A 20,605-nucleotide genomic window follows, 5' to 3' on the forward strand; every position below is an offset into this window, starting at 1 on the left:
ACCAAGAGTCAGTCACTCAACCAACTATGTCACCCAAGCTCCCTGAGAAAATGAGAATTTAGAAACAGAAATCCATTTTCCGTATTTCTTCAATGTCTTCAACAATTGTTCCAACATGGTACTGGTGGAGTAAGCCATAGTTCAAAATAAAGTTAATTTAAAAAAATTACAATTTGCAAGATCACCTGTCAACATTAGTAAACTGATCATAGCCAGTAGTTTAGAATAAAAGATAATCAGTAGACTTATAATAGAAATAGTGCTCTAATATTACCTTGCTTTTTCCTACATAATGTATTTCATTTCCATTTGGTTCGTATTATTATTTCTAATACATGGCACAGTTTATACTTAAAAATGATTTTTGAGGAATTCGTTGTTTTTCCTAGTTCAGGAAAGTAACTTTTAAATAGAAGGTAAGAAGATAAAGTTATTATTGAATCTTAAGAGAATACATAAATGTGTAATTTTCATTTTTTAGTAAGGATGGAGACGATAAGAGGAACCCTGTGATCATTCATCGAGCCATTTTGGGGTCAGTGGAAAGAATGATAGCCATCCTTTCAGAAAACTATGGGGGGAAATGGTAAGTGATATGGAAAAGAAAAACTGTATGTCTGTTATTTTGAAATGTCATGTCTAACAAGAGAGGATCACTGTGAAAAAATTGGTGGCTCCTGCCTTATAATAGCAAGTATCCAAACAGCAAGTAATCTATTCTTGTTGAAGCTGCCAGATCAGGAACCCAAAACAAAGAAGACAAAAGCAGTGTGACATAAAATTGTCTCATTTGCCTTTTGGGGGAAAAAGGCAAGAACTGAAGAGTTATCTTTTCATCTATTTCAAGCCCTTTAAAGATGTAGTTGTGTCTGGTGACCCTGAGAGTACCGTTCCACCACTTGCTGTATGGCCACCCTTCCTTCAACCCATGTTGTTCACCTAATGGGGGTGCCCAATCAGCGTTGGGAGAAAAACATGTAAACCTGCTTCACACATGGCTTTGAACAGTGCTTTGGCACAAACCTAATGAGGACAGCGACAATAGCCTAGTGCTACTTAGGGAAGAAGTATAGAAGAGAAATGCCATCAAGTACAGGAATTTGAGTACATCTCCTAGTCCTCTTCCCCTGAAAGGAAAAATGGCCAGACCTATGGAGTTTCAGTGATGCCTGGGTCCTGTTACTGCTTTGGCCACAAGATAAGAGACCTAGAAGTAATTAGGTTGGAAAACAGATAATAAGTGAATTTGCAGGAGAGAAATGTGAATAATTACTCAGAATGGGCCATGAGGGTGGTGTCGCCCACACAAAACCCTTAGTGTGGGGTGTTTTTAAATATTCAAACTCAGGAGGACCCGTTCTGTGGTTCCCATCAGCTTCACTCTTCCCGTAGTGACTGTTCAGTGGTTCATGAACAAAGGAGCCACCCAGGAGTATGGACTCAACACAGACCTCCCTGAGTTCCATCTGGCTGTGCCTCTTCCAAGGCCTCAGTCTGCCATCAGTAGTGATCAATCCTGGTCCCTCATGAGGAACCAAAATCCTGGGGAAGAGTCAGCTTCTTGGGTCCTTTTCATCATACAAGGGCCATGACTTGTCCTTGCTGGAAAAGAGATCAACTCTAGAATCTGCTTAGCTCTTCTTTTCTCCCATGTCTCTGTCTACAGCACCATATATATACTTACTGAGCCTGGACACTCAGAAACACAATAAGGCTTCTGACCATGGAAATAATTTTTTTAGCAAAAGAAGTAAGGCACTGAGCTGACATTGTGGGATCCACTAATACTACTGTGTCCCCAGAAGCAACTGGCCTTACTGGCAGTCAGGGCACCAGCTGACAGATGATACATTTTATGATGGTGTGTCCTATGCCATATGAAAGTGCTGCAGACCAGCAACCACTGGTCTGTGACATCTTTGTCTCCCATCTCATTTTGAAGAAATTGATCACACCAGTTCACATGCACTTGTGTGCATGTGTAGGTTTCATTCTGTAAAATTTTATCACCTGTGTACCCACCACCAGTCAAGACATAGGACAGTTATGTTGCTTATGAGGATTCCTCGTGCTGCCATTTTATTGTCACATACCTCCTACCCCATCTCCATCATCATCCTTGGACAGGCACTCACCTGTTCTCCCATCTTCATAATTTCATCATTTCAAGAATGTAACATACATGGAATCACACAGTATGCAGCTGTGTGGGATTGGCTTTAATCCCTCAATGGAATTCCCTTGATACCCATCCAACTGGTTTCAAGTCTCAGTAGTTGGTCCTCTTTTATCGCTGTTGGTGTTCCATGGTGTGGATGCACCAGTTTGATCTTCCATTGAAGGACATTCAGAGTGTTTCCAGCTGCTATGAAAATTAGCAGGAAGGTTTCTGGGTGAGCATGTTTTCATTTCTCTGGGGTAAATGCCTGGAGTTCAATTGCCCAGTGGTATTGATAAGTGATGTGTAGCCCTTCCACTCAGCAGCTGACTTGTTCTTCCCTTCCTTTCCTCCCATAATCCCCAGCTTCCTCTTTTGTCTACTCTGTTGCTTTTTAGCTCTCAATATGATTTGGTTTACATCCACACCACCCTGTCGAATCTGATCTCTTGTGAAGTCTTACTTTAAACCAAATATTTGGTTATTTTTTAGATCACATAATAAAGTGATCATCATTAGATTTTGAAAATACGTATTTTTACATATTTTTCAGGCCTTTCTGGCTGTCTCCTCGTCAGGTAATGGTGATCCCTGTGGGGCCAACTTGTGAAAAATATGCACTTCAGGTAAAAAAGAGACAAGAAAGTACATAATAATATTGATATGTAGTCTGTGAAGATTTTGACTCGGAATGTTATTTGTGCCTTAAAATATTGCATCACTAATACATTACTTTAGCAGCCTGCATTTTCAGTAATTGAGAGTAACATCTGAATCATGTCTGTGTATTTGGATCAGAACTATTTTTGCTTCTTAATGTTTTTGAGAAATTGGGAATTTTTAAATAAGATTTTATTTATTCATGAGAGACACAGAGAAAGCCAGAGACACAGGCAGAGGAGAAGCAGGCTTCATGCAGGGAGCCCAATGTGGGACTTGATCCCAGAACTCCAAGATCATGCCCTGAGCCAAAGGCAGATGCTCAACCGCTGAGCCACCCAGGTGTCCCCAGAAATCTGTATTTTCAAATATCTCGTATTTAAGTTATTCTTTCCCACATGGCTCTGTTAAGGAAGAATATTTGTCTATTGCAGTGTAACAGATACCTCCAAGACTTAGCAGCCTGAGACAACAAACATTTATTATGTTATGGTTTCTGTGACTCAGAATCTGGGAGCAGTGGCGAGGTGATTCTGGCTCAGGGCCCCTAAGAGGCTCTAGTTGTGCTGCTGGCCTCTCAGGGCTACCTCCTTGGGGATCACTCACATTACGGTTGGAGGCCCCAGTTGTGCACCATGTGGGATTTCAGGGGTTCCTTGAGTATCCTTCCAACACGGCAACTGGTGTCCCCAGAGGGAGTGATGTTAAAGACATAGAAGCTATAGTCTTTTAGCTTAATCTCGGAAGTGACGCGCCATCACTTCTGCCCTGCTCTGTAGTCACACAGAGCCACTGGTACAGTGGGAAGGAAATGACACAAGCTGTGAATACAAAAGGCAAGGACCCTGTGGGTCATCTCAGAGGCTGGCTCCCATAAATACTGTGATTGTAAAAGTGTCTCATTTTCTTGTAGGTATCCAGTGCATTTTTTGAAGAAGGATTCATGGCTGATGTTGACTTAGATCACAGCTGTACACTAAATAAGAAAATACGAAATGCGCAGCTGGCTCAGTATAATTTTATTTTGGGTAACTTAAGTTTGTATTTTCTCAAATGCTTGTTTTCTTCCACTTTAATTCCAAAAACCAAAATGGTATAACTGTATGAATATACTGTAAACTACATGAGTATGATATAACTATGTGAATGGTAAAACTACATGAATATGGTATAATTATGTGATTATGACAATTTGTTTGTTACCTGTACACAAAGAACAGTCCATGGTGTTCCTGGTTAATTGTTCATAAATACTCTTTGTTATTTGCTGGAAGAAGAGTTATAAAATCTCACATGAATCCTGTGGTATAGTATCACTAGCAGTAGTTAATATCTTAAACCAACAATGAAAAAATGTGAAAATGATTTTCTCAGAATTATGCTTTTTATATTTCAGCCATGTGACAGGTCTCCAATATTCTCCCTTGCTTTTCTGATTTATTATAAATCTTTGGGATTAAGATAATGAGTTGGAAAGATTCCAAATTTAAAGTGATCAAAAGAAAATTTAAGTGAAAAAGTGTCCTTAAGGGATATAAGTACTTAGATGTAGCATCTAAAATTTTGATTTTAAAATGTTTCGGAAATCAAGAGAAACTGATACTGGATGCTTCCAGGCATGATATTATTATCTCCAGTAAGTTGACTGATTCTGTAGAAGGTAAAATAAATATGTATAGGATTGTACTATTAGCAATTTGTCATTGAAAGCATTTATGTAGTAGATATTGTGATGTTTCAATCAGGCTCCTTCTGGTGACAGAACTCTCGCATCGACTTAGACAAAGATGGAATTTATTGGAAGGGTAATGGAGAATTTCATGACATGGAAGGTGGAATTAAATAGTAAAATCATTGGGAGAGTAACTAGAACAAACTGCTTAACTCTTATCCAGACTGTTCCTCCTAATTTCTGGGCCCTACTTTGCTCCGGTTCTTTATGCTCTTCTTGAATATCTACTTTATTCCTTTTACTTGGTGACCAGTTTCTTCCTTCTACATGGCAAGAAACAAGTCTGCAGATTGCTGCATCATCCCACAGGAAGGGGCGCTAGAGAGAAACATTTTACCTAGATTCCAGAAAATTCTGGTTTTCTGGCAGGGGAAGGGTCTTGAAGATCTATCTCCCTGCTCCAATTTGTACTCCAAGACCATAGTATGTGTTCTTGCAAGTGGATAATAAGGAGAGGGGATCTAATCCTTTTCTCAAGAAACTTACTATCAGAGGATGACTTCATGGTCATTAGATTAATACTGAAGAAGAACTCAATAAGACATGTATCATATGACTGTCGACTTAATATTTAACACATCATTTATTTAAAATATGTTTATTACCCTTTCTTTTCTGCAGTGGTTGGAGAAAAGGAAAAGACAAATAATGCTGTAAATGTTCGAACAAGAGACAACAAAATTCATGGAGAGATTTCTGTAACATCTGCCATTCATAAGTTGAAGAATCTCAAGAAATCACGTATACTAAATGCTGAGGAGGACTTCTGAAGTTTTCCTTGTACTTGGCTTCTATGTAACCTTGTTTTGACTCCTAAAAATGCATTTTTCTTAATTATCGCTATTATTCTAAGAACTTTTGACTCACTGATGGGTACAGTGAGAAAGGAGACAATGGATAAGTAGTTAATATAAAAAGTTTAGCTCATTAATGTGTCCAGGAACAATGTGAGAATGAGCTGGGGAAATTTTTAATTTCCCAAATGCCTTGAGATTTATGTGGGAAAATGTTATTTATTGAAAGAGGGAAATACTAGGATATGAAAATTAGGAGAGATTATTGCTTAGATTGTTGGTTTCAAAAGATAGGCTCCAAATAAGAACCTGCAAAGCTTTTTTTAAATATAAGGGAAAATCCTATTTTCTAGGACAATACCTCTCAGGTATTTTTATGGTTGTTTTACTGAAGTTCACACTGAAAGAAACTTTATCTCAAAAATTGGAATCATCACTTAATTTGTTTTACCCAACAACCACTGAAGCAGCAGCTAGTACTAAATATTGGATTACTGATAAAAGACTCAGAACCTCAAATTCAGTGTTATGGAATATACTGGTTGTTTGCAGTGTAGGTTAAGAGTTTCTGTTTAATGCTTCTAATTGCCAACTGAGTCTTGCTCATTTGTAGAAAAAATAAATTCCTAAATAAAATGCAACGTGCAGTGTTTCCAGTATTTCAGCTATGGGGTTTATAACAGTAGGTTGCTCCCCTAGAGTTAAACTTGCTCCCCTAGAGTTACTCCCCTAGAGTTGCTCCCCTAGAGTTAAACTACTTTTTTCATGAGATGACATTCTCCTGAATGTCAACTCTGTTAACCTTAGAAATAAAACTTTCCATTATTTTACCAGCAAAAATGGATTCATTCGGGAATAGCAGATAATTATAATTTGAGACATGTAAGCTACCACAAAACCATAGACAATCTGAAGCACAAAGGAGAGAGGGCTGCTCTTTATAAAGGGCGCAGGTGGGTGGTTGGGAAGGGCTGTAATAAACCAAATGTCCACTGGAGTAAGCTGGGAGTTGAAATGTAGTGGCTTTTCATTGGCTGGGTTGAGACAGTTTCTCATTGGTTGGACTGTTGCTGGGCAAAAAGAAAAATATTTCTTCCTCTTGCTGGGGTAGTAAAGCATAGGCTCTTCCTTTTGGAAATGCAAGGTGCCTGCAGGACAAGTCTATATAGTTCTTTAGAAGCGGTAGGGCATGAGAGCTCCCCCTTCTGGCCTCCTGGCTCCATCTTTTTTTTTTTTTTTTCCGGGGCTCCGTCTTAAATGAAGTTTCCTTTATTCAGTTTCGCAATTCAGATGGATTTCTGATTTTAACTGAGAGTTATACCTCACTGCTCAGAGCTGATTTGAAAGAGCTTTATGCCAGTAGAGAATTTAGCTACCAATCAAGAAGTATTTATTGTGTGTTTATTTGGCTAGGTGTTGTGGAATTCAAAATAAGTTTAAGACACGCTCTCTCAACATCTATTATTTTAGCATCCTGAACAGTTAGTAAACAAAACTGTACTATAGATCAGACCTGTATAGTACTCAAAGGTGCAAATTTTGTGATACAATTTTTAAGGTAGTATTTATTGAGGTCTTACTGTGTGCCAGACACCATTCAGTATATTCTTTCCATTCATCAAAACTGCAAGTGAAGGAGTTGGGGAGTCAGAAGGCCCCAAAAAGAATCTTGTGGCAGGTGGGTGGGAAGGGGGAACGCAGGTCAACAACACAGGACAAAGTATGCTCTGACAAAAACAGATGCAGAGGCCTGGGGTACAGCTCCCCTCTGCAAGGCTGGCCTTCTCTAGGGACGGGCCCATGCTTTACACCCCGCCTTTCACATCCCGAGGTTCTTGTCTCAGAACTTCTGGACCTGAATACTTGCCAGATACACTTACTGTCCTCTCTCTCCGTCTCAGAGGAACGAACTTTCTGGAAGTAATGCATGTCTTTAAGGGGTTGGCTAGTGGTGAAACCCATAGCTGGCCACAGAGAGATGCTAGCTGGGCACTGATCAGGTCAGCAACGCAGGGAAGGTCCTGCCTACCACAGCTTGGCGGGGAGGTCACTTCCCTTACCGGGTATGTGCCACGGTTTCATCTGTAAATAAATACCTTTTCAGAATGCAACCAAGTACATAATCAACACCTTCGCAGAGTACCGAGCACATGGCAGTTTTTAACCTCTGAACATATATACCGAGCCATGCATACAGATGATGGCCACCTTCCCCAATCTGCCCGCCTCTGACTGCAGCCTCTGCAAGTGTGAATTTGGGTCCCAGGTGACCGTTCCCAGGCGCTAGTCATGGAGAGAGAAGTGATGCCGTGGGGCACAGTTGGGACCCGAACCACCTCCACCGCAGCCGCAAAGAGCGGGCGAGCGCGACGCCGTAGAACCCACGCGGAGCCGCCTGCGCCTGCGCCTGCGCCTGCGCCCTCGGGCTCCCCGGGGACGCGCCCGCACCCGCCCCTGCGGCGTGCGCCGGCGCCCCTCCCCCTCCTGGCCCCGCCCCTCTGCCTAGCCCCGCCGCAGGCCCGGAAGTGGCGCGCGCCGGCGACATGGCGGCCGCGGCGGTTCCGTTGCGGACCTTGCGCCGCCTATGCCGCGTGCTGCTGTTCCTCTCCCAGTTCTACATCTTGTCCGGCGGGGGTGAGTTAAAGGCCGGGGTCCACGCGGGGCCGGGCGGAGCGGCAGCGAGGCCCCCGGGAGCGGCGGGAGGCGTCCGCGCCAGGCCGGCGGGCGCAGGGCGGAGGCTGAGTGCCGGGCGGCGGGTCGCTGCAGCGGGTCTGGGGAGTCCCGGCCCTCGGCTCCGCGGCGGCCCCTCCTCCCAGGGGTCCCGGAGCCTCCCAGCTCGGCTGAGGAGCCCTCGGGCGGGGGACCGAGGGCTCGGCTCTCGGCCTGGGAAGCGGACCTGGAGCCCGGTACCACGCCTGGTTCCCTCGTTGCCTGTCGACCCAAATCGGTGTCGACCCCATTAGCGGGTCTTTGATTTTTCTGGACAATCGAGCTGTAAGGTTTTCATGAACAGTTATTGGTCTGGGGTGAGCCTTGTGTCTTAACCACACAAAGCTAGGTTTCCATATCCCAGGATAACATGTTTCTCTAATTGTAGGATCCTTAAATTTAGAGCAGTCGCAGCCGCTCGCTCAGTCAATAAAGGATCCGGGCCCAACACGTACTTTCACAGTAGTTCCCAGGGCAGCAGGTACTAGACATTTTTTATTCTAGTAAATGTGGAAATTTATATCTAGTGGTTGTTTTCTTTTTTTTTTTTCTTTTAGATAAAATAACTTTCCTTTTTTTTGAAATTTTTATTTTAGGTAATGTGATGGACTAAAGACAGATGTTTTCTGTAGACTGCCTTGATATTGCAGTACCATCTGAGATTCTGGTCTCATCTCTTTTTCCACTTGCACATTCCTCATTTCGATCTCTCTATTTTTCCACCTCATTCATCGAGATCACTTTCAACCCGTGCTTCTTTCCCTTCAGAAAATTTCTTCTTCTTCATAAGCCCCATTCCTGATATTGGACCTGAAAGGCTCCTCCCAAGGCTGTGTGAAATGGATCACAGAGGGATTAAGACCTGGAGTCTAGGTCTGGTTGAGCTACTGGGAGCTTGAGCAAACTGCCGTTCACCCCTTCAGCATCACTTTCCTCACGTTAAAGTGGTGAAGCTGGTCTGGCCTTCTAAAGTCAGTTGGGCTGTGTGATTTCTAAAGGTCCAACTTCAACCACAATAGTGATCGGAATAAAAGAAAAGAAAAATGGTATTTTATAGAATTGCCCACATAATCCAGTGACTTAAAGTAAGACCAATTTATTTATTTATTTTTTAAGATTTTATTTATTTATTCATGAGAGACGGAGGCAGAGACACAGGCAGAGGGAGAAGCAGGCTCCCTGTGGGGAGCCCAGTGCAGGACTCCATCCCAGGATTCCAGGATCACTTCCTGAGCCAAAGGCAGATGCTCAACCACTGAGCCACCCAGGTGCCCCAGGACCAGTTTTAAATGAGTCTTAAAGTGTTTTGCTAAACAGAACCTTTGTGTCTATAGTTCATCCTTGTAGAGTTCCATTATTTTAAAGAATTGAAACTGGCAGAGGTGTTTTATGGGTTGTTACTTGGATGTAAAGACTACTACAAGACAGGAGCATACTTGAGTCTAAAACACAAATTATAGAGAAAGCACAAGAATTTTCTATTCTTTGGATTTTTTGGTAAAGATTTATTTACTTATCTATTTGAGGGAGAGGGAGAGGGAGAAGCAGGCTCCCCGCTGAGTAGGGAGCCTGAGGTGAGGCTGTATCCCAGAACCCTGAGATCATGACCTGAGCTGAAGGCAGCTGCTTAACTGACTGAGCCACCAGGTGCTGCCCCTCTTTTGGATGTTTTTGAAAGCCTCACAACCTCCCCCAGAATACGTGGAATTAATCCTGTCAGTGGATAAAAATATATGGTACTCCTGGCAAGGTTGGCCGGGAAAACAATTGCAACCCATATGAACGTGGAGAACTATGTTGAACTTTGGTAGTATAAAACTGTAAATGTTACAAGGGAATTATGGCTTATTGAGGTACCAGTGTGGAATAATGACAACATTTTCTAAAGTTGGTACCCTGTTGTACTGATTGATAGCCTGGGTAGACGGCCAGGGTCCTAATTTCCAAATCGGTGAGTGCAGATGAAAAGAATATCAGATTAGAAACAGATTTGAGTCTTGGTTCTAGTTTTGTCCCTCCCTCTGTGATCATGAACAAACCCTACCACCTCTATGTCTGAATTTTTCATCTTGTTTCAGAGTAGATTTTTTTTGAAGCCCCAACTTAGCCTAGCTTTGTGTGTACATTGTATGTACATAAGTACCTTTGAATTTCATGCTCATTTTGTGGGGAATGATTAAATGCTTCATACCACGCTTTTGAACTCTTAGGCCAGGTCACACAGCTTGGTGGCAGAACCTTGCTTTAATTGCAGGTGTCTCTGACTCCCACTCTGTCATTTTCCACTCCAGTGTAGTATTTCATCGCTAGCCATCATGCCCCTTAGCCTCAGGAAATTGTTTTCTTCTGCGATGCTGATCAATATTATATGAGAGTAAGCTTCTCTCTTACTTTTCACAGAAAGTACTGATATTCCACCTTATGTGATGAAGTGTCCAAGTAATGGTTTGTGTAGCCGACTTCCTGCAGACTGTGTAGAATGTAAGACAAATTTCTCCTGTGTCTATGGGAAGCCCGTCACCTTTGACTGCACCGTCAAACCTTCTGTTACCTGTGTTGTAAGTACTGCCACTTACGTATTTCAGATGAACTCACTGTAAACCTCAAGCTCTAAGTACAGTTTAGACTTGAAAGTGGGGGAAATCATGAAAGAAGGTGGTCTGCTTCTACAAGTAATATTTTAGGAACAAAGACAACCTGGATCAGAAAACCGAAACTTTTCATATGCAAGTGAAATTTGGTTACAGGGGCTCAGATGACAGTTTCCTGACAAATTAAATTGGAGCAATGATCAGACTCCTTATAGGAAGTCAGAAATAGAAGAGGCTCAAGTGTACTGTTGCCTGTTAGACATGACCATGTTACAAACATCACACATATATTCTCTCTCCTGATATTTTGACAGACGGGAAGGGGCCTAGAAAGGCTTACATAGTCGGTATTCAATAGAGTGCTCTATGGATACCTGGTTCCAAGCTACTTGAATCCAGCTGCTGTTAGAATCACTTCTGGACAGGGCATCTGGGTGGCTCAGTGGTTGAACATCTCCTTTCTGCTTAGGCTGTGATCTCAGGGTCCTGGAATCAAGTCCTGCATCAGACTTCCCGCAAGGAGCCTGCTTCTCCCTCTGCCTATGTCTCTGCCTCTCTCTCTGTGTCTCTCATGATTAAATAAATACAACCTTAAAAAAAAAAAAAAAAAAAATCACTCCTGAAGACAGCCCCAGACCTTCTGAATGTGAATAGGATAGGTCAGGGAGACTCAGGTACTTGAATTTTTTAACAACTGAACCAGGTAAATGATTGCACACTCCCTTGTTTGGGGCTGCTATCTGGGTGAGGTGAAGAGTAGAAATGAATAATGAGGTAGTGTTCTACTCTTGGCTCTGCCATAACTAGCTTTCTGACTGACTTATTGATCTGTTTCTTGTTAAATGAGGGAAATGAGCACATGGACCCAGAACACCTTTTTTCTAAAGTGTTTCCATGGAACCCTGCTTTGGGAAAGTGGTTGAAGAGGAAGAAACAGATTCTCTACCATGTCCTCTCTTGCAGATCTCTTTTGACCCGATGGCCCTAGCATTTCTGTCACTTGAACAGGATACCTTCCCTCTCCGTCCTTTGGAACTTGGTTTGTAGAGGGCTAGATTGGAAAGTTTCTTCCACCCCTACATTCTTTCTGTAATTTTCCTTGTGAAGTCTAGTATCAGAGAGGGAGCGAGGAAGGCCTTACTTCAAAAGGGAAGTAAGAGTTTGTTCTGTCAGTATCTGAATTTAGTTTTCATAAACTTAACTATTGCCATTTTAAAAATTGTATCAGCACTCTGGAAAATCCAGTGTAAGTGCCGGATAGTCTTCATGACTGCCCTTGAGTTATTAGTCTTTGTTGCTGAATCTTAAATACTTTATCGTCCATAATTACCTAAGGGTGAAATGTATTTATTTGAAGGCTTTTAAAAAGTTTTCTCTCTACCTGAAACTAATGTAACTATGTGTCAACTATACTCCAATGAAAAAGTTTTAAAAAGATGTTATTTCATGGGCCTGATAGGAGGTATTTATTAAAAAAGGGGAAAACTGACATCCAGTTTCTGAACTCCTGTGTCATGGTTCCTGGTGCTGTCCTCACCCCCTGGCTGAGATGTGTCTTGGGTGGGATTTTTTTCTCTCCTTCTCCTCCAGGAGCTTTCATATTGCCTGCCTCCTCTTTTGGCCAGTAACCGTAAGTCCTGAAACCATAAGTCCTGAACAAGTTGCCCTGTTCTCAGGTGCAGGACCTGAAGTCTGGCCCGAGAGAGCCTGATGGTCTGTTTCTCAAAGTGGAGAGCAGTGAATACATGAACTGGCTGCCGAGAGACATGGGTTCTAGGATTGCTGTCACCAGGCGAGCCAGGGCAAGTCATGGGTATTTTCCTTATTTGTTTTATGAAGATCTGTAGGGTCCCTTCTTGGTAAAAAAAAAGTTACCATTTCAGGAAGGAATAATCCATGACCATCACATGCAGGCGCGCAGATGCTTATTTATCTCTCATTTGCGTGTGTGTGCACACACAGATGCCTCCCTGCTCCCTCTTATTTTGAACTTAATGGCAAAAAATGAACTCTTTTATCCTCCAGACATGCTGAGCAGGGATTCACAGGCTAAGGGACTCTCACCTGGATTCCTTTATAGAAATAAATGTAAAAATCCTGTAACACCTGTTATATCAGATCGTTCCTATTCCAGTTACAATGGTAACTGTCAAGACAGTGGACGTCTGCTGAAATGTGCTCGACAGAAATGTTTTGCATTACTTGGAGAAGCTGTCAGACTGCTAGTGTATCTGAAGCAGGTATAATTTCTTTCAGTGGGTTATGGGTTCTTAAGTAATGACAACTTTCACAGAGGGAAAGCGGATAGATCTTTTTACTATGGATAAGCTTTTGAAGGGGTCCGTACTTCTCCAGAGAGAAGATGGATTCAGTCAGTGCTGCGAATGCCTGGGTCGCTCTGGGTAAAAAAGTGGAATCCCTCACTTGTCCACAATAAACCCAGAGAGATCAGGGATTTAATGTGATACAGTGAAGCCTTGAGGTAGCAGAGAAAGCTTGATTGTTTTTGCTATAATCTCAAAGTAGGAAGTATATTTCTACGTAAGAAATGAAATTTAGAGGGCAGCCCGGGTGGCTCAGCGGTTTAGCGCCTGCTTTCGGCCCAGGGCGTGATCCTGGAGTCCCGGGATCGAGTCCCACATCAGGCTTCCTGGATGGAGCCTGCTTCTCCCTCTGCCTGTGTCTCTGCCTCTTTCTCTGTCTCTCCTGAGTAAATAAAATGTCAAAAAAAAAAAAAAAAAAGAACATAACTTTAAAAAAGAAAAAGAAATGAAATTTAGAAGCCATAAAAGAATTGATATCTTTGGCAGCCCCGGTGGCGCAGCGGTTTAGCGCCGCCTGCAGCCCAGGGTGTGATCCTGGAGACCCGGGATCGAGTCCCACATCGGGTTCCCTGCATGGAGCCTGGAGCCTGCTTCACCCTCTGCCTGTGTCTCTATGAATAAATAAATAAAATCTTAAAAAAAAAAAAAAAAAGAATTGATATCTTTGACTACTAAAAATATCCCAAAAAAGCATAAAGGCAAAAAATCAATGGCAAACTAGGAAAAAGTATTTCTAACACCTGTGACAAATAATGCACTAATGTCTGTAGTATGTAAAGATTTCCTAAAAGCAATGAGAAAAAGATGACAGTGCTATAGAAAAAATAGTATGAGGACTTAAGTAGATGATGGTTCATAGGAAAGGAAATACAAATGGGCTTTCAACACATGAAAAAATGTTGAATTTTTCTCATAATTAAATACAAATGATGTGTTTTTAAACCTTTCAGGTTGGCAAAGAAATAAAAAAGCTTGTTGTGACACTCTGAGTTCGTGAGGACATAAGGGACGCTCCTGTCTTGTTAGTGGGTGGGCAGATTGCTCAGCCTTTTGTAGGCAGTTGTCACATGTGAAACTTACGGATGTATATATCTTTTGATCCAGCAGTTGCAAATCTAGCAATTTATCTTACAGATGCTGTACATAGATGCAAATAAATACACCTGTGGATATTCTTAGCTTCATTGTTCTCCTGGACAGAAGATTTAAAATAAGTTTAATGTCCAAGAGAAAACTGTTTATGATCCACTATGAAATGAAATAAAAAGCAGCTATTAGAAAGAAGTAGGCAGCTCTTTGAGATACTTACTGATAGCTACAGAATTCAATCAAACATACCAGTGGGAAAGTTAAGTTTAAAAAAAAAAAAAAAAAAGGTTATATATCTGACATAAACGTCCTCACGCATAGAATAGATTCCCTGGAAGGCCAGAGGCCAAGCAGGGCTTGCTGTCAGGGAGGCAGTGGCTGCTGAGGGCCAGACCTGGAGTGGTTTCCCCTTCCCTTCTGTCACACTTAGGAATCTACCACATTCACAGCTTACCTCGTTTTAAAAAACCATTGGTAACTGTGCATTATCCGTGTGTATTGCCAGAGATATGCAGATGTTTCAAACAATTTTGCCTAAATAGTACCTTAGCCAGTTTTGGATGCTATTCATAAGTGCAGTTTTGCATTGATCAAAAAAACTAGTAAATTGATACTTCCAAAGGAGATTGACCATTTAAAAATGATTTTGAAAAATATGTATTACAGTATAATGTCAAGTGGGGAAAAAAGGATACAAAATAGCTTTCAGTATAAATGCACTTACATCTATATTATAGGAATTAAAAATGAAAGATTAAAAGTAGTTCTCTTGGGAGAGGTTACAGGTTTTTTACTGTAATTTCCAAAGGTGCAGCACACAAAGTGATGTGCTGGTCTTACAAGCAGAAAACAAAATAATGATTTTTTAATTGAAGTGAAAAAAATCTACAGCCTTAAAAGCTTAGTGCCAACCAGAATACTTGCTGAGTCTCTACATGTGGTTCTTTCAAAGTGGAGAGTGATTGTCTGGGCCACCCGTTAGTTGATTATACTAAGTGGAGGTATGAGTAGCCTGGAGGTCTTAGAGATATTTGGGAAGATTTGAGACTTAGCAGCCAGTCAGTGTGTTGTACTTGTAGGAGCTTCAAATAGGGGTTGGAGAACGTGGGTCCTGCACATAACTAGCAGCTCAGCAGACCTTGAACAGATGTACTCATATCTCTTTCCAGCTCCCTGTGACTCTGTGGTTTGATAAAATGAATTTCCTTTTTTTTTTTTTTTTTTTTTTTTTGGTATTACAAAAATACCTATGTTCATTATGAAAAATTTAGCCAAGTGAAAGTGGCAAAATATGTCCTGGAATAACCTGTTATTTTGATGTAAATTTATGTAGATTTTTTTCCTTAGGCATATATTTTGGGGTGTATATTTTTATGATTATGGGATCATACCACATACATTTATTTTGCATACATATTGGTTTGGTACCTATATTTCTGCCACTTTCTGCTAGTTTTATTCACCAGTCTTTTAGAAGCTTTGTGCCTTGTATTTTTATTGATATATTAATGAACTATTATGATTGATTCATTCTATGTCCTTTGGCATGCAGGATCAAGACTTCAAATCCCAAAAGAACTTCATCATCAACATGACTTGCAGGTTTTGCTGGCAGCTTCCAGAAACTGATTATGAGTGTTCCAATTCTACCAGCTGCATGACAGTGTCTTGTCCCCGGCAGCGTTACACTGCCAATTGCACAGTGCGGGACCACATTCATTGCTTGGGTAAGTTGGAGTTCAAGGAAATTCGTGAGCAAAATACTTTCCTTTAAGCTTACATTATGGAACTTTAATAAGCAATTTGAGAATTAAATTTAAATTGTTAATATTTTTATTTGAGAGAGAGAAAGAGAGAGATCGTGCATGAGCAGGGAAAGGCAGAGGGGGAAGGGAGAGAGAATCTGAAGTAGACTCCACATGGAGCCCATTGTGGGGCTAAATCCCAGGACCCTGAGATCATGACCTGAATCGAAACCAAGTCAGACACTTAACTGACTGAACCACCCAGGCACCCTAAATTTAAATTGATCAATCGGAAACATTTATTAGCACTTTTTAGTTACACCAAACCTCATTAATAAACTCAGTGGTGACAGATGGTAGCTACGCTTGTGGCCAGCATAACATATGGTTGTTGAGTTACTGTGTTGTATATCTGAAGTTAATATAACATTGTGTGCCAACTAAAAAATAAAAAAAACTCAATGAACTAAAAAAAATCGAGAAAATTTGCAGTTCTCTTATCTTTTAAGATGTAATATTTAATAAAACAAGGAAAAATGTATAAGGTATAAAGCATAAAGTATAGTAATAACATTTCACCCAATTACCAAGTAAAGCAATCTAATGCCATCAGAACTACCTGAGTGCTTTTTCTGTACCTGGTTGTCCTACTTTCTCTGGAGAGGTAACTGCCTTTATGAATTTTCTCATCTCACTTGCTTTTCTTTGCATTATATATAGTTCTATCAAATGTAAGTAATAAAACATAGTATGATATATCATTTAGTAATGCATATTTTAGACTTAGTAGTCTATTTATGGTCTTGTACTTTTATTTTTTCCTCTCAACATTATGGCTCTGAGATGATCCATGTGTCTTATTTTTTTACTTCTGTATAATAAGCCATCGTAGGATTGTATCATAGTTTATCCATTTTATGGATTTTGATTATATATAGTTTTTTGTTCTCACACATGGTGCTGCTATTAAAGTTTCTGTACCCGTCTCCTGGTTGCACATTTACAGGCGTGTGTCTAGCATGTATTAGTATATTCTTCTAGCATGTATTATTTTCCAAAATGGCTCTAACAATTTACATTCCCACCATTGGTACATAAATATTCTGGATTCACATGCTCTCCAATTCTTATTATTCATAAATGTTGTCTTTTTTAAAGGATTTCCAGGAATTCTTTTATATTTGGGATCATAACCTTTTGGTGTCCCTAAAATCTTTCTCATATTTTAACTACTCCCCTCCTGCCACATTTTTGGGGTATCTTTTGGATAGAACTTGAATTTTTTTTTTTTAACACAACTTGAAAATTTTAATTAGTTGAATTTAATAAGTCTTTCATAGCCTTTTGGAAGTTTGGCCTTTCACACAAATAGGTTAAGTAGGAATTGGTTTTGGTGTATGGTTTGAAGTTGATTCAGGTTTATGTTTTTTTCCCACATGGATACCATTTGTCTTTGGGCTCTTCTGGGGCAACCCGTGTGTGCCCTGTGTCCCACAGGAAGTGTTTCTGTGTGGGTGCAGCTCTCTTTTTTCCCTGTTGCTTGATTTATCGTTTTTTGTTTTTTTTTAAGATTTTATTTGTTTATTCATGAAAGACACAGAGAGAGAGACAGAGACACAGGCAGAGAGAGAAGCAGGCTCCATGCAGGGAGCCCGATGTGGGACTCGATCCTGGGACTCCGGGATCATGCCCTGAGCTGAAGGCAGGTGCTAAACCACTGAGCCACCCAGGTGTCCTGACTTATCTGTTTGATAAACAAGACCACACTGCCATATTTGCTCTAAACTTTGCCTGAACCTTGATAGCTTCACATACTTTAAGACTATAACCCTTACTTAACTGATTTAAGCATTAAATGTATGCTTATAGATGGTAAGGACTTTATTTTTACCATTTACTGCGCCAAACTTTAATTATCGTAGGGAGAGTTGACTTTTAGATTCTAAATTACAAAGCCACTAGTATCTGTGTAAGAATATTTATATCCATGTTTCTATGTAGAATGTTTTCCCTTTTTTTAAGGTAACCGTACTTTTCCAAAAATGCTGTACTGCAACTGGACTGGAGGTTATAAGTGGTCTACTGCTCTGGCTCTGAGGTAAGCTTGACTACTGATAAGTTAGGATGCCATTTGAATTTTATTGGGATCAGTGGAATCTTCCATACATTGAGCTTAGCTAAGTTCCTCCTTCTTTTGAATTCTTTCACATGTGTTAGGTAGGCCCTAGAAAACATAGCTGTAGGGAATTACTTAGATGATCAGACAAGTATTTAGTGGAAATTCATGGTAGGATGTTTGCTTTTCTCCCTGGGATGTCTGCACATTCTAGAGATGCCTTACTGAGCCATGATTATAGATCATTAGAATCAGTCAGAGTTTCCCATCCTGAGTGTAAGTGTAAAGTGCTATATACTATTTAAAATAGGTAGATTTATAATTTGTAGTTTTATTTTTTAGTAGTTTTCTCCTTTATTATAAAAACTAATAAATAATACTAAAAACTGGAAAAATTGAAATAAAACATTAAAGATCACCTCCAATTCCACCATCCAGAAATAATTGTGGACTTATAATTTTAACATAAAAATGTGCTTGAATTTGTTAAACTTTTCAACAGTTTGAGGGAAAAACTGCAATTTTTGTTGTCGTCCCCCACCCAGAGGGAAGGACAGGTGAGATGCTGGTTAAACAGTTCTAATTAAAAAGTTGGGGCATCTACAGTGGAAGGTTTAGGCTAGAGCCTGAGACCCTGTGGCCTGCAATGTAAGGTGGGCAGGGTTTCTCCCCTTCATCACTGTTGACATTCAGGCCAAATATAATTCTTTGTTGTGGGACCAGTAGGGTGTGCACAATAGAGTGGTTAGCAGTGCCTATGGACCAGATGCCAGTAGCACTCTAAGGTGTGATAATCAAGAATGTCTTCAGGTACTGCCAAGTTGCCCGATGTGCACCACTGCTTTAGGATTTGGGCTGGGGAGAGCCAGAGCCTGCCTGGCAGAAAGGCACAACTGGAGAATAAAAGAATAGTCCAAGATAGAAAATTCAGTATAACAAAAATGAGATTTGATAACTGGCCATTGTCTTTGTCAGCAGTGGTTCAAATTAGAATGAACAACGAACTTTTTTTTTTTTTTAATAACCTCTTTATTTTGGAATAACTTGAAACTTACAGAAAAGCTACAAAGATCATTCCTGTATACGTGCCACCCACTTTCCCCTAGATTGTTAGCATCTCGAGTTAACATACTACATCTAACAGCTTCACTTTTAAAAAGTAAGAATAGTTTTCATTTTGAAGTGCAACACAGTTTTTTTCAGAATATTCACTTCACAGTTCGCTTCACAGTATGCCAGCACGGGGAGGTGGGAATACAGACAAAACGGGGCCGACACATAATATTTGGAGCTGAAGGGGTACTGTTCTCTTCACTTCTTTTATTTGTTTTGAAATTTTCCATAATAATAAGCTTAAAAGAAGTACAATGAGAGGTGATCTGGATATTGTTAGATCTTAGAATTTGAAAGAACCTCAAAAGTCATTTATTCTTAACACTCCATTTTTGGGGACAAGTGTGACAGAAGTTCAGATGACTTGATCTGGGACAACCAGGTGTTGGTGGGCTGCCTCCCAACCCTACCTCCTGACTCCGTGTTTGTGTACTTTTTGTTGGACTGGCTCCCTGCTTTTTTCTCCTACATGTGCCATTTTGAAGACTGCAGGCAACAAGGTGGATTACTTTAAAAGGAACATTAGATTTCAGCACAGCTGAAAAATTGTGCATTTACTTTTGATATTTAAACAGTCTTCTTGCCCATGATTATGTGGTGTCATGGATTTGTGAAATAGTCATTTGTGTCCTTGTGAAGCTTTGTGATCATTTTGAGGCCCTTTCATACGTGTGACTTAATACCAGTGTCGAGCCACATCTGGCTGCAGCTTGGGGGTGGCTGATGGCCTCCCCCATCCCATAATCTGTTTGTTCTTGCAGCATCACTCTCGGTGGGTTTGGGGCTGACCGTTTCTACCTGGGCCAGTGGCGGGAAGGCCTCGGCAAGCTCTTCAGCTTTGGTGGCCTGGGGATATGGACACTGATAGATGTCTTGCTGATTGGTGTTGGCTACGTGGGACCAGCAGATGGCTCTTTGTACATTTAGCTGTGGTTACGTGCTTCAGAGAGGAGCTCTCTGCCTATAGGAGTTGATGTGCTGTGAGTAATGTATTTGTATGTTTTTAATGTACAGCATCTGTACTTTGCCTGCCTTGATGAAGGTAAAATAAAAAAATACTGAACCATGTTTATCTGGAATTTGTCTTTATTTGCCTGAAATCAATATTTTTTCTGTGAAAAAATTTAAGCTTTTACTCAACATCACTTCTTGGCCTTTTGGCTAAGATCAAGTGTAAAAAATGTGAATTTCCTTAAACTAGGAACAAATGCTCCAGGGTTGAAAATCTGCTTAATTCCTATGACTTTAGTTTTAGATTAAGTCAGTATGTCACTTGGATCTCCAGTCTTGAAAAGCTTTTCAGTCATGATTGCAGAAAGTGGAATGTGTTTTCATTCTTTAGCTAGATAAAAGTTATCTACCTAAACTTCCATCTGCAAGTTTTGCAGTGTACTATCTATGTAGGCTGGGCTTTATTTATGACCTGCTGGAAGCAAACTGCAGAACTTTTATAAGTAGTTGCTGTGGTTTGAATTTTGTTAGTAACATACTTGCAAAAGTACTGAAAAATTAATAAAATTACAAGTTACTTTAAATAGGTTGATCTGTTTTCTGTATTAAGATGGAATCTTTAG

The 20,605-nt window shown here is 40.6% G+C and overlaps 2 protein-coding genes across 7 annotated transcripts in view; both read left to right on the forward strand.

Moving 5' to 3' along the window:
* The window catches only part of TARS3 (threonyl-tRNA synthetase 3), a 73,148-nt gene extending 67,163 nt beyond the window's left edge, over positions 1–5,985 (forward strand). For both annotated transcript variants that reach the window (XM_072796387.1, XM_072796394.1), the window contains exons 16-19: positions 482–586; positions 2,712–2,784; positions 3,732–3,846; positions 5,172–5,985. In XM_072796387.1, coding sequence (XP_072652488.1) covers positions 482–586; positions 2,712–2,784; positions 3,732–3,846; positions 5,172–5,320 — 442 coding nt within the window. In that variant the 3' untranslated portion in view covers positions 5,321–5,985. The remainder of the gene's footprint in view (positions 1–481; positions 587–2,711; positions 2,785–3,731; positions 3,847–5,171) is intronic.
* Positions 5,986–7,833: 1,848 nt separating this feature from the next.
* Positions 7,834–20,099, forward strand: TM2D3 (TM2 domain containing 3). Of its 5 annotated transcripts, none has more exons than XM_072796413.1 (7): positions 7,834–7,978; positions 8,442–8,534; positions 10,454–10,611; positions 12,321–12,446; positions 15,610–15,784; positions 17,825–17,900; positions 19,793–20,099. In XM_072796413.1, exons 1-7 carry the CDS (start codon positions 7,888–7,890, stop codon positions 19,956–19,958), a joined length of 885 nt encoding a protein of 294 aa, XP_072652514.1. In that variant the 5' UTR covers positions 7,834–7,887; the 3' UTR covers positions 19,959–20,099. The 5 variants fall into 5 exon arrangements, with proteins under 5 accessions (XP_072652514.1, XP_072652529.1, XP_072652519.1 ...); XM_072796434.1 differs by lacking the exon at positions 7,834–7,978 and adding an exon at positions 8,202–8,338; XM_072796428.1 differs by lacking the exon at positions 12,321–12,446.
* Positions 20,100–20,605: the final 506 nt, after the last annotated feature.

This window comes from Canis lupus, chromosome 2 (assembly GCF_048164855.1).
Source record: "Canis lupus baileyi chromosome 2, mCanLup2.hap1, whole genome shotgun sequence".
Lineage (NCBI taxonomy): Eukaryota > Metazoa > Chordata > Mammalia > Carnivora > Canidae > Canis > Canis lupus.